Source organism: Cotesia typhae, unplaced genomic scaffold (assembly GCF_013202065.1).
Source record: "Cotesia typhae breed Kobodo isofemale line unplaced genomic scaffold, CoteBio_Ctyphae scaffold_91, whole genome shotgun sequence".
NCBI lineage: Eukaryota > Metazoa > Arthropoda > Insecta > Hymenoptera > Braconidae > Cotesia > Cotesia typhae.
Genome location: NW_027423781.1, coordinates 3,721,170 through 3,738,165, shown reverse-complemented (window position 1 = coordinate 3,738,165; position 16,996 = coordinate 3,721,170). Strand labels below are relative to the sequence as shown.

General features: G+C 29.0%; 3 protein-coding genes across 3 annotated transcripts in view; 2 read left to right on the top strand and 1 right to left on the bottom strand.

The window, feature by feature from the left end:
- Dop1r2 (dopamine receptor 2) overlaps positions 1 to 16,996 on the bottom strand; it is a 29,191-nt gene that overhangs the window by 10,506 nt on the left and 1,689 nt on the right. The window contains exon 2 of the mRNA XM_074258548.1: positions 579 to 663. Coding sequence (XP_074114649.1) covers positions 579 to 663 — 85 coding nt within the window. The remainder of the gene's footprint in view (positions 1 to 578; positions 664 to 16,996) is intronic.
- On the top strand, positions 8,390 to 10,740 carry LOC141537648 (uncharacterized). The gene has a single exon (XM_074258769.1). It carries the CDS (start codon positions 8,390 to 8,392, stop codon positions 10,415 to 10,417), a length of 2,028 nt encoding a protein of 675 aa, XP_074114870.1. The 3' UTR covers positions 10,418 to 10,740.
- Positions 11,341 to 16,996, top strand: part of LOC141537517 (uncharacterized) — an 81,313-nt gene continuing 75,657 nt past the window's right edge. The window contains exon 1 of the mRNA XM_074258549.1: positions 11,341 to 11,466. The gene's annotated coding sequence lies outside the window, so the exon portion shown is untranslated. The remainder of the gene's footprint in view (positions 11,467 to 16,996) is intronic.

Below are 16,996 nucleotides of genomic sequence, written 5' to 3'. Positions count from 1 at the left end.
AGATTATATAGTAATTATTCCTCTTTTGATTATAAATTGTTATCTATTATTGTCTCTTATTATTTTTTGCCTTGATTAAGGGAGTTAATTGTGCAACGGGCGCTTAAAGCTTGCTTAACTAGACCCACTAGTTCATTGTAGAAAACTATAATTTTCTTAACATTAGTCACCATATTAATTTGATATTTCTTTGCTTAATAATTATTCTTGAATATGCTAAAATATCAAAAATGTTACAACAGCATAAAGATTGAATTTTGTAAAATTATAATTTTTTTATCAGGCTAGACCATTACCCATGCACAACTAGCTCCACTAATTGGGCGCGTTGAGCAATTTGGAGCGCTTTTCCATTTCCGACAATAGCTTCTAAATTTGTACTCGAATCATTTTTGCATCGACGGTTTGAAGAAAAGTTAATTACGAGCCTAATGGAGTAGGAATCAATTAATGAATCCGATGCATTGTTTTAAAAGTCATGGGAAGTTACTATACGCCACAATTTAATGAATTACCCCTGCTCTACCCTAGTGTGATAAAAACAATAAATAATAATATGTATAAAATAGCAATCTCACCTGACTAGGTTTACATCTAAAGGCAGGTTGATATCTTCTTCTCATCTTTCTAGGGCAGCAGACGCATAATATTCGTACAAATGCTCTGAAACAAAAACGATAATTATGTACAATTTTAATTTTGATAAAATTTTTCTAAATTTTTTTGTTCTTAGCGATGATAAACGTAATAAGGTCATTCGGCATCCGAAATGAAATTAGATTTCATTTTATTTCATTGCTATGAACAAAACAACTGTAAGAGTAAAATCCATAGACTCGGTAGAAGTCTGGCGCCAAGTACCGGTCAAACGCCAGCCTATCGAGTACTATACCGTAAGCAGAGCCTGATTTTAGGGTTAGAAAATTTTATATATTTATTACATTAATTGATATTGAAAGTAATGTTTTTACACGCTTTTTATTAGCTTCACCTGTATGTTTGTATGTTTGTAACCGACTTCTTTGGGCGCGATTTTGACCCACTTTAAACGGCCAGATTTGGTTCAAACTCTGTAGATATATCGAGGACCGATGACAATACTCTATTTTGACAAAATTATTTCATTTTTCATTTTGCAAAATAAGATTTTTGTTAATTAATTTATGTAATTTTTATCTATAGTCGATAAGGCAGGGATTGGTGATAATTTTCAATTCTAACCAGTATCTTTCGCTGATTTATCTTATATTCCAGCATTAGGAAATTTCCAAATACCAAAGAAAACTTTCAATTCAACAAAACAAGTAAATAGTTTAAAAAAAATTAAAAAACACGCTTTTTATAGAAAACCGAACTAAAAAATAAATTTTGATAAATTTAAATTAAGAATAGTGTTAAAAATCTTGATAAATATAAATTAATTATAGTGTAAATAAGAATAAAATATATTTTCTCAACTTTCAGATACATTTTACAAAAATCAAAAATCTCGACATGATTAAAAGTTATTTAAAGGAAAAGTAGTGACAGTATGAAATTTTCAAAATTAAAACATGCTTTAACTTCTAAACTAATTAACTGATTGTGCTCATATTTGAACTTGACCTTTCGTAATCGTTTGTAAAATAAGTATGTTGAGTTTCATTAGGATCCCTTAAGAATTGTTAACGCTATCGTCGTAACAAGCCGATTGTAGAACCCTTTAAAATGCCACAAACCACGCATAGATTGGTCAAGCTATTCAGAAGTTATGAGAAGTATAAACACATTATCATGTACACGCACACACACAATTTCTCTTCTTACCTAGCTTATGAGATGAGTAGTTGTGCTAAACCCTCCCCTAACATATTTGGTAATTTAGATCAATAATCACGTTAATTTCGAAGTAATACTCTGATTATTGATCTTGAATACTGAAGATGTTTCAATTGGTTAATTATGATAAAGTAGGTCGAAATTATTCGACTGTATGAAAATAAGGTCTAATTTCTGTAGTTTTTTAGAATAGTTAATCTAATATTGTTAAGGGTAAAAATTATTAGTTAGATTTTGTAAAAACCTATCTATTGCATTGGTCCTCTAAGAATTAATTTAGAATTTGGTTATAATATCACCTTAGTCGAGTAAGGCTCAAAAATTTCATAGGTCAAAAAGCTTATATAAGGTATCGGCGGGTAATAAGGCCTAGCTAAGGGAGATTTTGAAAAAAATCAAAAACATTGTATTTAATTATTGCAATGTATTATTAAATTTTAAATTAATACATTAGCCATAAAATATAATGGAGTAATGGTAATTTTCACCATAAACAAATACAAAATTAAATTTTTTCAAAAACCTTGCGAATAGGCCTTATTTTAAGCCGTAAGATGGACGGCGGGGGAAGATGGTCTATCTTTACAAGCATCGAATGTTATAATTCTAACATTAATTCTAACGTTAATAGCCTACTATCAGACAAAATAGGTAGAATTTACATAATTTTTCATGTAAAAATAATAAATTTTTTTTTTTTTATTTTTACCCCGGTAGAGGTAAAAAAGCCTGCGGGTTATACATATTGGAAATAGTCATATTCTACTTAATAAAATTGGTATTAGAGATCAATCATTACATAAATTGAGCAACAATACTTTTTAAGATGTTGATAAAAATTAGAACAATGATTTTAAATTATTAAATATAAAATTATAAAAAATGTTTACCATTTACTCAAATCGTTTTTTAGGAATTCATCTGCGCTACTTTAGCATATTTAGGATGATGAAATATAGAAGATAAGGAACGTTTTATCGGAACTCTATAAACTTGTAGGGATATTTCTGTGCTAGACGCTTCTACTAGAGAAGTCTTTAGCGAAAGCGGTTATTTTAAATAGCATTTATATCACTTAGGCCTTATTATACTTATATAATGTAATGCGGCTTGTGGACAAGAGAGCTCCTACAATTCTTGATGAATTTTAATGAAACTTTGTACATTTATTCCTTGGACGAATACCTTGAATGCGTTCGAGGATGAGCAAAATAAATAGATTAGTTTAGAAATGGTAGCCATTTAAAATTTCAAAAATAATGAAAATTTCATTTTTGGTTACGTGATCTGTAAATAACTTTTGATTAACAAGAGATGTTTATTTTGTAAAAATTCTCATGAAATTACCTTTAATTTGATCTATAAAACATTTACTTGTGTATTTACTTCACAAGTTATCGAGAACAAAAATGAAGATAATCTATTTCTGAGAAATCTACCTTCCATCTCGGTTAAGCCCAAATGGCGTTTTATTTTTTATTTACATTTTAAAGTTGAATATTTTCCATTTTACTACACATTTCTTTAGCTAAGCTTCATTGCACGCCGGTACTCCATGATACAAAAATGACATATTTTAATAAGTTTAATGTCTAGCTTGCAAGTTCATTTGAATATCTTTATAGGTAGTGTACATACTAGCATGACCTCTCTCTTAATTTCAATATAACACGCGATATCGAATTCAAATAAAAAAATCGTTTGTTCAAATTTACTTTGTTATTCATTATTTGTGTAAGTTATCGTTTGAATATAATTCGGAAATTTTTTTCTCTTCAAATTTCTTTTTTAGTAGATTTCATAGAAATCTAACTATTGCATTTGTCCTCATGACGCAACTTTCGAAAAATTTTGCTATTTTCTGACTCAGTTCGTCAAGCTGATTCAGAAAATACCATTAGTTCAAAAGTTTATATATGTATGTATGTATATATATATATATATATATATATATATATATATATATATATATATATACGATATAACGCGGCTTATCCGGACGATAGCGTCTCCAATTCATCATGGATCTTTTCCAAACTCAACATACTTATTTTTCAGACGAAAATTAAGGCCAAGTTCAAAGATGAGCTCAATCGGTCAAGTAGTTCAGAAATTACAGGGTTTTAAAATTTTCAAAATCATAAAAACTAATTTTCTGGCAGATTCTTTCGCGTATAACTTTTGAATGAAATAACTTATTTAATTTTTGTAAATTTTGTATTAAAGCCCATTTAATGAGCTTCAATTTCCATACCAATTCATTCTCCTCAACTCAAATTAACCTCTTCGTCTGTAGATTTTTAATGAAATTTTACTCTTGCAGTCGTTTTTATTTTTTGATTAATAAGTATAACGCGTCCAAATTTCTTAACTTCCCGCTAAGAAAATCGAAGATGTTCAAAAATCGGGACGTTATTGTTCTTACCCGGTTTTTCAAAAATCGAGTTTTTATCAGATCTCGCCGTTTTAAGGTGTCAGGAAGCTTCCCTGACTTCTCTAGCGAGGGTGTCTGTACGGCTGTGTGTGTATGTGTGTGTGTGTGTGTGTGTGTGTGTGTGTGTGTGTGTGTGTGTGTGTGTGTGTGTGTGTGTGTGTGTGTGTGTGTGTGTGTGTGTGTGTGTGTGTGTGTGTGTGTGTGTGTGTGTGTGTGTGTGTGTGTGTGTGTGTGTGTGTGTGTGTGTGTGTGTGTGTGTGTGTGTGTGTGTGTGTGTGTGTGTGTGTGTGTGTGTGTGTGTGTGGATATATGTAAACCTCTTATAACTTTTGAACGGCTGGACCGATTTGATCTCGGTTGGTGCCATTCGAAGGAGCTTGACCAAACTTAGATTTCGAATGTAAATTGGACCGATTCGGACCGATAGATTTCGAGAAATCTAAAAAAAAAATGAAAAACACAATTTTTTTCAAAGTGGTTTTTTTTTAATAACTCCTAAACGGCTTCATCAATCATTTCCAAAAACTAATTAGCTCTTAACATCAAAAAACCACGTTGATCGCCGTCAGTCCGGTCATAATCGGTTGATTTGTTCGTGAGTTATCGTTGACGAATGAAAACCGAAAAACGCGTTTTTTCGGAATAACTCCGAAATTTTTAGTTTTATGAATTTGAACTTAAAAATTCATTATGGAGCTTAAAAAACTGCGACGAATCATTATTAATTAATACCCTTAAAAAAAAAAGAAAAGTTATAACATTAGTAAAAGAAACAAAAATATCAATTTAGCTAGGCATGACTCCGATACCGTCTCCAATATCATTATCTTCTCCTTCTGAAAGTAAAAAATAATGAATATGGAGCATTCTATACCAAATTGACCGTTTATGAACCCGACCTTTTTCGATTTTTCTGAAATTTTGGTATCTTTCTATACCCTATTGAAAACAATTTTCAAAATTGTTTCAAATTTTTTTAACGAACCAAAAACCAAAAAAAAATTTCGAGTTATTTAAAAAAGACAGCTTCTTTTTGTTAAATAACCATAAGTTTTTTTAAAATTATCTTATTGGGATAATTTTTTTTTGAAATTTTTCCTTTTAAATGTACTATTTAGAAAATAAAAATAATTTGAATTCGTATTCAATGTTTTTTTTTGAAAATTTTGGAAAAAAAAATCAAAATTTCGGGATGATTGACATTTTTTACTTTTTATTTTTTTTTTATTTTTTGATTTTTCTATAAAAAAAATTTTACGGTTATTTTGGTTTTCGTTTTAACTCGAATCTATATTTTTTTTTGAATTAAATGAGTTGAAAAATTATTTGTACCTGTGTTGTAACTTTTTTTTTTTTTTTTAAAGCTAATAATTAATTATGATTAAAAAAAATTATACGGCCTTCTGGCTTTATAGTATATTACACACTAGGGTGGGTCAAAAAAATCGAATAATTTATTTTTGATTTTATACTCTGAAAAATAGGTTCGTAGACACCTAAAAAGAATTCTCTCCGAGTATAAGCTCTTAATTATAACGGGAAGGTCCTCCGCTTTGCGGGTTTCTATTTTTTTCGAATAATCAGATAAAAAATTTATATCTCGCTTCCAACTGCTTGGAAAAATATTCCGTGGCATAGATTTTGTGAGAAATTGAATGCTTTACAAAAAGGTCTCTTATGACTTTTTCAAAAACTCAACCGATTAAAAGATATTCATAGTTGAAGTTTGGCTATTTTAAGGAAAATATTCGTTTTTATTATGAATTTTATAAGTCGATGAAAAAAATTATTTCGGATTGCGGAACTCATGATTTTGTAGGAAATTTACTGCTCTACAAAAATGGTCTCTTATGATTTTTTGATTAAGTGAAGCCGTTACGAGATATTCATCGTCAAACATTAACGAATATCAATATTTCCAGTTTTTGATCAATAATTCGATAAATTTTAATTTAAACTATGAGTTTCAGGAAAATTTACATAAATTTGAGTTTCGATCGATAAAGAAATGTTATAAACAATTTTTTTAATATTGTTTTCAGTCTTGAGCTTGTTTGATTGCATTAAAACAAGAAATTAGAGCATTTTTTTCGACATATAGCCAATGATTAGTTTAATTTGAAGTGAATGACATATTTCTTTGTCAAATTTAATATGAAAAGTATTGAATCAAGTGAGAAACAACCAGTATTTAACTTTTTTATAGATAAATTTTTTATTGAATTATCAATTGCAATATAATTGTCTATATTTTTAACATAACAGTACGCTATTACTATAAATAATTTCTTTTATTACAATTTGGGAATGTTTTTGATGTTCTTTGACAACTTGCAATAAGTACTGGAATTGTTCTTCATTTTTTGTCAAGCATTGATTATATTCACTGACTAATGCAACAGCTCGCTCTGCTGAATCATTGACAACTTTTAGTTGTTGAAAGTATTCTTTATTTTCGAGATAACTCTCATTAGTAGGCCATAATTCAACATCGACATCAAGAAAGTCATACGGTAGATCGAAGATTTTGAAAAGATTTAATGACTTTTTAGACACAAAGTCACGAGGCGAAGCCGAGATCAACAAACATGAAATCTGAGGCTTTCTTATTTAATTCTCGTGGAACGGCCCGCTGCGCTAAATAAAGTAACCCCTTTCTGTCTTTGTCGAGCAAAAAAAATTTTTTCGTCTTAGAGCCAAAAGAGCGTATACGAAAAAAAAAATTTTTTTATTCACTTTTCTTATGAATCTGAATGTTATGAACATTTTTAAGCCGGTTGGAGAAAAAAAGATTTTTTTATACGCCCTTTTGGCTCTGCAGATATATTATCGTGTGTATAAATAAAAGTAAAAGCACTAAAAATAAAGATATACATTCTTTTTTTACCTTTGAAATTTTTTTTTTAAACGTAGAATGTGTCTATTACTCAATTGGCAATGGAAAAAAAAAAAAAAAAAAAAAAAAAAGAAAACTAAAATATTAAATATTAATTATTTACATTTAACAGAAAATGATGAGGTATCATTTGTTGTGGAAAAAATGGAAGATATTGTAAAACTTGATGAAGAACCCAAACCATTAAACTGGCTTTTGAACGGTACAGAGCAAATCCATGTCAAAAACATGGAAAATCCCAACAAAGGTCAAAAACATCAGTAGTTTAATAAAACTATAATTATCGTTTTTTCTTTCAATTATTTTTTTTTGTCATTTAAAAAATGTTAGAAATGATATATTCAATATTATAAAATTTATTATTTTACAATTATTATTATCTACTAAAGTAAAAGCCATAATATATGATCACGTAAGGTAAGAGCCCTAGTATTTGATCACGTACCAGTAGATGATCACTCCATGTATTTGTATATCTATATTCACAAATATAAGTATACAAATACATGGAGTGATCATATACTGGTACGTGATCATATACTGAGGCTCTTACCTTACCAGTATACGATCACTCCATGTATTTGTATACCTATATTTGTGTATATATGTATACAAATACATGGAGTGATCATATACTGGTACATGATCATCTATTTGGGCTTACTTTACCTTACCTTACCTCACTTCATCTAACCTTACTCCACTTAAAAAAAAAAAAAAAAAAAAAAAAAAAAAAATTTATTAAGTTTAATAAATTACGAATTATTGAGATTAAAAATGTTTAAAAATCGACAATTTATTTCATGATGTTACAATATAATGTTAAAAATTTGGATTAAAATATTGTTAATAAAAAATTCTTAAATGTAAAAAATTTTAAGTCATTATGTATAATTAATAAATAAATAAATTGTTATTAATATATATATAATTAGAATTCGTTATTTATGAAATCTACTTCCATTTCGGCTGCCGAATGGCCTTTTTTTTATATGCTTTTTAAATTGATTAGACCCAATATCTAATCAAAGTGATCAATCAGTCATACTTTTAAGCACACATGACCTTGTTTCACACTTATCGTTTATAATCATTTAAACATTTACGTGTATTGATCGTATCTCAATGCATTTAACACGACAAAAAAGCATAGCATGCTATTATAATTATCACGTAAATAATTATGACTAGTATTGTGACGTTTAAATCGCATAGAAGTTATAAATCGTTCATTATTAACCATGTTTGTCAGGTTTAATAAAAGTGTAATGTTGTTTTTACTGATTATATTCATTATTTGTAAATTTGCAATTGTAAATTTAATCGTCGTACCAACAACAGAATATCGTTACGAAAATCCGAAAAATCGTGATTTGATCTATATTTTAGAGAAAATAGAACCAAAAACCTCTTCATGTGTAAATAAATTTGTGAGTGATTTCGTAAATCAGGAGCCATTTCGGGTCACCGTCTTTTTGTCTAAAACTTGCGTTGCTAATTTGTCAAACTTTTATTTATCAACAATTTTGGATGAACACCCAAAGTTTATTTTATCGAATGATGGACACTTCTCAGATAATGAAAGGAGTTCAAGTATTTTAGTGTTAATGGATGATTATCAATGCTTAAAGAATATTTCTTACGATTTCCTTCATATATGTACAGAAAAATGTTTCTACATTGTTTTCTTGATAAAGTACTTTGATGACAAAACCTCTTTCATGGAAGAATCTGAAGCTCTGATTAACAAATTTTGGACCCAAAAAATAGGGAATTTAATTATTCTTGGTGAAGTAAAAAACATCGTATTATTGGTAAGAAGTCAAAATTTCGAGCCAATGTTACTGCGTGAACCGTCAAAGCCAGTTGAACTCGGTACATGTGACCAATTTACAAAATGGAGTATTGGCGAGTATGTTGACAGGTCAATAATATTAAATAATAATATTGTAAACGTGGGATATTTTGATCGTGAACCATATGTTAAGCCGCCAACCCCTGATGATGAGCATTTTTCTGGATTAGAAATATCTTTGATGGAGGTGTTAGCGAAGCACTTAAAAATGTCAGTGAATTTGTCTTTGATTGAGTGGGGTAATGGAACTGATTTCATAGATGAAGTTAATGAAGAGTTCGAGAGTGATCGTGCAATTGATTTTGTTATTGGTGGTATCTTGTGGAATCCAACTAAACTAACGGATTTCACGGAGCCATATGATGTTATAGAGATTGTTTGGTTGGTACCAGTTCATGCAAATATATCATTGCAGGGTCTTATAGCGCCTTTTGATACCTTAGTTTGGTACGCCATAGCAGGCGTCCTATTGTTTGCAATAATTCTCAAGTATGGGCTTTTCTATAAATTGACTTTTTTAGAGATTTTCTCTCTATTTATGGGATACTCATGGCCTAAGCAACCGACTAAAGATTCATACCGCCTAAATTATATTTCATGGGTTATTTTTGGTTTCTTGTTAATACAATACTATTTAGCGGCATTAGCAGGACAATTAATGGCTCAGTCGGAAGTCCGAATCAAAAGCATGGCTGATTTGATTGATTCAGGAATTTCATATGGTGGATTGAAAATCCACCATGCGCTCCTAGGTTCTTCAGATAATGAAGATAATGATTTTGAAGATCATGTTATGGAGACGCTATCAAAGAATTTCGTTATTTTTGAGCACGATAATTACGAAAAATTGTTTCATGATTTAATTAACGGAGAAAACTCAAGTTTTGCGTTGGCAGTTACGTTGAATATGTCAGCAATGGGTACTAAGTTCGATCACAACAATGTTCATAAGATGGACGAAGTCTTGTCAAGTGTACCAATAACATTTGCAGTATGGAAAGGCTTACCTTACTTAAGCGTGCTTAATCGAATAATAGTAAGATTGGTTCAATCAGGAATTATTCAACATTTAGCTAGTGTTGTAGCTGCTAGCGAAAATGTCCATCATGTTCATCAAGATGATATAGCAGAAATGTTTATTGATTCCGAAGACCTTATACCTGCTTTTTTATTATTAGTGATGGGATCAACTGCAGGATTTACTTGTCTACTGTGTGAGGTTGTGGTGAGTCTTTGGATGAAAAGGAAAGAAAAGTCTACAAAAAAAGGCAAGCCATTGCTAAAAATAAAAAAAAAAGAAAAAAATGGCAGTAAAAGAAAAAAAATTAGATGGGTTGAAAGTAATCCTATCTTAAAACCGAATGTTGAAGTTAGGTATACACATGGGTATAACATCCCTTGGAAAGAAGTTTAAGTTAGTGATAGGAAAAGAAAAATCAATTAAAATCATATTTCTTCGGAGTTAAAAAGTAAGTTAGATAGAATACAAAAAAAAAAAACTCTGTTATATTTACTATTCCGAGTATCAGCAGTTTCTAGTTGATGTATTAAAATAAGACCTTGTTTAAATATGTTGAGATAAAATATTTGTGAAATGAGATTAAGTTTTAAAAATGTTGGACTTGATAAGAATTATTAAAGTAAAACTTATTTAATGCCGTGTATAAAATTTTTAAACATTATGAAAAATTAAGATCGCTGTTGCTATGGTAACTATTTTTGTGATAAACCTTGTTATAAAAATTGTTATATTATGGAAATTACTGATGAGGTAACTGTTTCCATAGTAACTATAACAACTCATACAGAAAAAATATATAAACGAGAAAAAAAAGTAGTACACTCAAAAAAAAAATATTTTTCTTGTAAGTAAGGTACCCGCGGGTAATAAGGCCTATTTAAAATGACCGCTTCCGCTAAAGACTTCTCTAGTAGAAGCGTCTAGCATAGAAATGTCGCTACAAGTTTATAGAGTTCCGATACAACGTTCCCTGTCTTCCTAAAAATTCCTGAAAAATTCCTGAAGAACTCCTAAAAATCGATTTGAGCACTGATAAAAGGATTTAGTACGGAGTACTAAACTGATTTAGTAACAAAATTTTTAGTCATTCATTTGAGAGAAAAAAATATTTAATACCCATCAATATTATTTGTTACAGTTTAATCAGTGATTTTTTTATCCGAAATAAATTATAGTCATATGAACAAAGCCTTATTAAATAGAAATAAATATTTAGTTCCACCAAATAATATTTAGTAATAGTTACTAAATATTTATTTGGTAAGTATTGTCGGTAGATGGCTATGCTGAAATTGAAAATTGTATATGTATTTGTTGAAAACATTAGTGTTGACATTAATATTTTAATTATTATTAAAATATTGAGTCAATTTGCAATAATAAAACCATGGAAGAGATTTTAAGACCGTGAAATTTAAGTGAATTGTACTCCGTTTTATCTGGTAAGTTCGCCTTTATTTACTTTCAATGTGATACATAACCTATTCACTGATAAAAAATAAAAAATTTTAACTTAATGTGATTCTGTTCTTTATAATACCTTATATTTTTACTAAAAATTATTTATTTTAATTATCTTGATTTATTTTGAGTAAAAAAGTAAGGTTACACGCTAAAATTTGTTTTTTTAATACCAACAAAATATTTATTGAGTACCAATAAATCATTTAGTAAATACTACTAAATATTTATTTGATGGAACTAAATGGGCTTTAATAAATGATTTAGTAACTATTACTAAATATTTGGTTATGAAAGGTTTGTTAATAAATCATTTAGTACCTGTTACTAAATCTTATTAAATAGAACTAAATCCTTCTATCAGTGAGTAAATGGTAAACATTTTTTATAATTTTATATTTAATAATTTAAAATTATTGTTCTAATTTTTATCAACATCTTAAAAAGTATTGTTGCTCAATTTAAGTGATGATTGATCTTTAATACCAATTTTATCAAGTATAGTATATAACTATTTCCCATATGTATAACCCACAGGCCTTATTAGGGGACATCCATTAATTACGTGAGCTCTAAATGGGGGTCCAATGAAATTTTATCTAAACCGAAGGGGGGGGATAATCGAAAATCTCACCTCAACTTCAAAAAATATAAAATATTACAGACATTAAAAACAAATTATTTTGAGTGTTTATTTTACCCGCTAAAATAAATTTTATGTCTATTAAATAATATCTATTGTAAGACATGCGGCATTTACTTTGCTTCGTGTGTAAAGCTGCAGAAGCAGAGGACAGCTCTTCATACGGTTCGACGAAAAACTGTTGTCAAGATTCAACCAATACGTGTAGTCAAGCGTCGTGCTAAAAAGCTTCTGTGCGTTCTGGACGAAAGTTTGGAGTGGATAGACGAAGAAAACGTAGATGTTTCCCCTGACTGTCTTCCAGCACTACCAGTAATCCCAGATGATATGTGTCCAATTATTTCAATCGAAAAAGTACATGAGTACTCCATAGATTGAGTAAAAATTAAAAAAAAGTGTTGTTTTTATGTTTTGTTTTTGCTTTGAATTTTATTTAATTTAAATAAATTAACTATAGTATACTTGAATGGTTTATTATTCTCCCGAATAATAAAAATAATTTTAATTTAAAATATTTTTAGCGTCAATCTCCCCCATTGGGAGGGGGGGGGGTCCAGACAAATCTTACTAAATCTCACCTAAGGGGGGAGGAGTCAACTGATCGAAAAATAGCGCACGCAATTAATGGATGCTCCTTTATCCTACGGTAGTAAAATAAGGTCTTTTAGCAAGGTTTTTGAAAAAATTTAATTTTATGTTTATTTATGGTGAAAATTACCATTACTCTATTATATTTTATAGTTAATGTATTAATTTAAAAATTAATGATACATTGCAATAATTAAATGCAATATTTTCGATTTTTTACAAAATCTCCCTTAGCTAGGCCTCATTACCCACCGGTACCTTGTAAATTTTTCCCATGGGGGTTAGTACACAGAAAGAACAAGATGACACTGGATATCATCCCAAATTATACTGAGTGAAAAAAAAATTCAGATAGTAGCTAGTATAATCCAGATTACAATGAGTATAATCCAGATTATAATGAGTATAATCCAGATTATAATGAGTATAATCCAAATTATAATGAGTATAATTCAGATATCACGCAATATAATCTGGATTTTTCTAGCTATTATCTGAAATTTTTTTTCACCACAGATATCACTATGTATAATCTGGGATGATATCCAGTGTCATCTCGTTCTTGCCGTGTACAACTTGAAACATTTTATTAATGCAACTAATGGATTCCTTGCTATAACTATACTCATTTATTACCACAGCATATTTTTCAGTTATCCCGTCTTTTATTATTTCAACAAAATCGTTTTTATGCGTGCATAAGTTTGGTTTAATTATCGTAATCATTATGCTCGCACAGATGCATGTAAATGTGCATATTCGTTAATAAAACTTCCATAACTTTTTAATGGAGTATCCGATCGTTAAAAAAACTGAAAGTTATGTAAAATAATTTTTTAAATATTTTATAACCCAGCTGAATTTTTACAAAGACAGTTCAAACATGATAAACTAACATCCTCTTAAGAGACTCAAAAAAAAGGAATACTCAGTTTTTTCGTGCCACCCCAATATATATCGTAGATACTCTCGAAATTAGTAAATGGGTTAAGAGTTTTGCGGACTTTCTACGCTAGAAGGTTGGCTTCCAACCACTCTAGAGCATGATTTCGAGACTTCATGGCACCGTTTCTCCAGACTCTGTGACTGGGATAACTATTGAATCTCTTTATAGCTCCATGACGTTATCCCTGCCATGAAATCATATATTCACACATATACTGTGAAATTACATTATACCAATATAGTAAACGAGATATTTCTATGAATTTTATTAATTTGAATAAAATAACTAATTTATAAAGACTCTTTTGAGAAATAATAGTTGATACGCTTTTAAAATCTGGAAGCACATTTATTAAATAAATTTTTATTTGAAATATTTAATTTTTACCCTCTACATTCCTGACAATGCAAACTATTATACCAAGAAAGAAGAAAGGTTAAAAACTAGATTTTTTTTCGTGAATTGCTATAATTTCCATAACATAAAAAAAAGACATATAATTTATTGTGACTTTGTGAATAATTTATGCATACATTTAAATGAATATTGTAATCTTTTTGAAATATTTTCTTGGATAATATTAATGATATCAGCTGCCACCCATCGGAGGTCACCGTCAACGGAGTTGTTCATGTATACTTTAGAAGCCGCCGTTTTCATCTGAAATCAATAGGTTTCGAATTCACTTAAAGGATATATATTTTTTTTTTTATGCAAACTTAACTTCTCCTTAGAAAAATTGAAAAGTTATTTATTATTTAGAGGTGTTTATTTACATAAGAGCTTATACATTTCTACGGTTTTTTTTATAACAATTTTTTGTAATGAAAAAGTACTTTACACATAAATATAATATTGAATTGACATGTAGTATTGACAAGTACTCTCTCGTTATAATTGTGGCATACAGGAATTTTGTCACAATTAATTTAGTTGCAAACCAAACCACATTAAACGCTTTAAATTTAAAATTATAAAGCGCATGAAATACACAATAGAAATAGCGATAAATTTTTTAAATAAAAACAATTAAATCATGACAGTAATAAAATAGACTAAACCACTCATCAATGCATTCATAATTTTAGCACTATAAAATATTCTCTCGTCGTTAAATTCTATATTTTGCAGCTGGCAATACTTTTTCGAGTTTTTCTAGTCTCTACGACTTCCAAGCTGCAGCGTTTATTTTGTCAGCTCACGTGTTGATTATCGATTTCATGTACGTAACTGAAGTTATCGTCACCAACTACAGTATTCAGCTCATTTGTCGTAAATAAAATGATTCAATTGATTCCCTCTGATTAAGCGGCCAAATATGCAGCGACCTCGATTATTTCCAACAATCAAATGGAAACTTTGTTTGCATTCTCTATGAAGTAGCTGAAAGTTTTCCATTCAACAATTTGGGAAATTTAACAAAGTAAAGTTAACATTTTCGGACTCACGCTACTTTTTACATCCCAAAAATTCTGCGATCGGTTGACCTTGAAGACGATCTTATAAACTTCCCACTCATTTTCAAGCACAAAGTTCAAACATATATTGAACTAGCTGTTACCCGCCCGCTTCGCTGGGCATTTTATAGAATTGTATTTTTAAATCTAAACTTGAAATTTAATTAGAGTATTGTTTTAACTTTCACAAATTCCAAATTTCATCGAATTAGCATATACCTTTTATCCATGTAATTATTCCAGCTAATATTCATTCCAACTTTCAATGTATAATCATTATAATGTTTGCATGGCTTTTTTTCAAAAATGAATAATAATTGACACGAAGAAAAAAATTTGAAATGAGAATTTGGAGTCTATAGGAGCTATAGCTTGGAAATTAAAAATTTTTAATGTTAACACCCATCTTCGCAAACCCCTGTGAGATGAGCTATCATAAAATTTTCCCATGGACTTTTTCTACATCTCTTACAGACGATTCCTACCAAATTTGGAGTCGATAGGAGCTACAGTTTAAAAACGGGAATTTTTCATTATTAACGCCCCCGCAATCCTCTTTGGGGTAAAATATCGTAAAATTCGTTCATAAATTATTTTTTCATCATTTACAGAAAATTCCTACAAAATTTGGAGTCTATAGGAGATATAGCTTGAAAATTAAAAATTTTGATTGTTAATACCCACCCCCGCAACCCTCTGTGAGGTGAGATATCGTAAAATTCGTTTATAGATTATTTCTACATCTCTTACAGAAGATTCCTACCAAATGTGAAGTCGATAGGAGCTGTAGTTTAAAAACGGGAATTTTTCATTGTTAACGCCCCCGCAACCATCCTTGTGGGTGGAATTTTGTAAAATCCGTTCTTAGCTGACCTCTACTCGGTAAAAGGAATATTCCTGCAAAATTTAAAGTCTATAGGTCTTATTTGAATCATTTAATTTTTAAATACGTATTTTTAGGTTGAAAAAAGTGTCGACGATGTTTAGAGTTGGTTAGTCATATTTTTTAAAAGTTATTTAGATAAAATTAAAAAAACCTTTTTTTTTAGTTATTTTTTAAATATCTCTGAAACGAGTCAACTGGTTGACTCTAAAATCTAATCAAATCGAAGTTTCGAAGAACGCTTTTGAACGCTATTAAATAAATTAACGTTTTTTATATTTAAAAATATAAAAGATAATTATGAACTGTGACAGAATTAATGCAAATAATTTATAAAGGTGATTTTTGTTTGTAAGCAATCGTCATATCATGTGACATTGCAAGCAAAACAAATTCACTCAACAAAATATTTATTAACTATTAATAAATTTACTTTCTTCCCAAATAAATATTTATTGAATGTTAAAAAAATTTATTAAAATTTAATAAATTAAATAATTGTCCTCAAATGAATTAAATCATTAGTAGTTAATAAATTCTTTTGTCAGTGCATTCTTAAAAATCGGATCGAAATCGATAACTTGTTATTTTTTAAAATTATTAATTTGCAAAGCTTAATTAAAAAATTAATTTTCATATTTGTTAAAGTGGAAATTTTGTTTTTAAAAGATGTTTTTATTGTATTTTGATGCAAAAAAAAACTAGTTCTTGAATCTAAAATATAAAGTTCTTTACAAAAACCAAAATTATTATTCATTTTCAAGAAATTTTCGTGGATAAAGAAGTTGATTGTATTGACTGAAAGTAATACTCTTGGGCCAAAATAACATGATGTAATCCAAGAAGATTTGAAGCAAGACAACTGTTTACTTCATGACGAAGTTCTAATTTTTTTTTCGTAAATTTATTCATTTTATAAGTAAAGAAATTCTTTTTTTTTTTTTTTGTATTATTAGTTGAGGAATTAAATTTAACTTTATATCGCATTTCAATT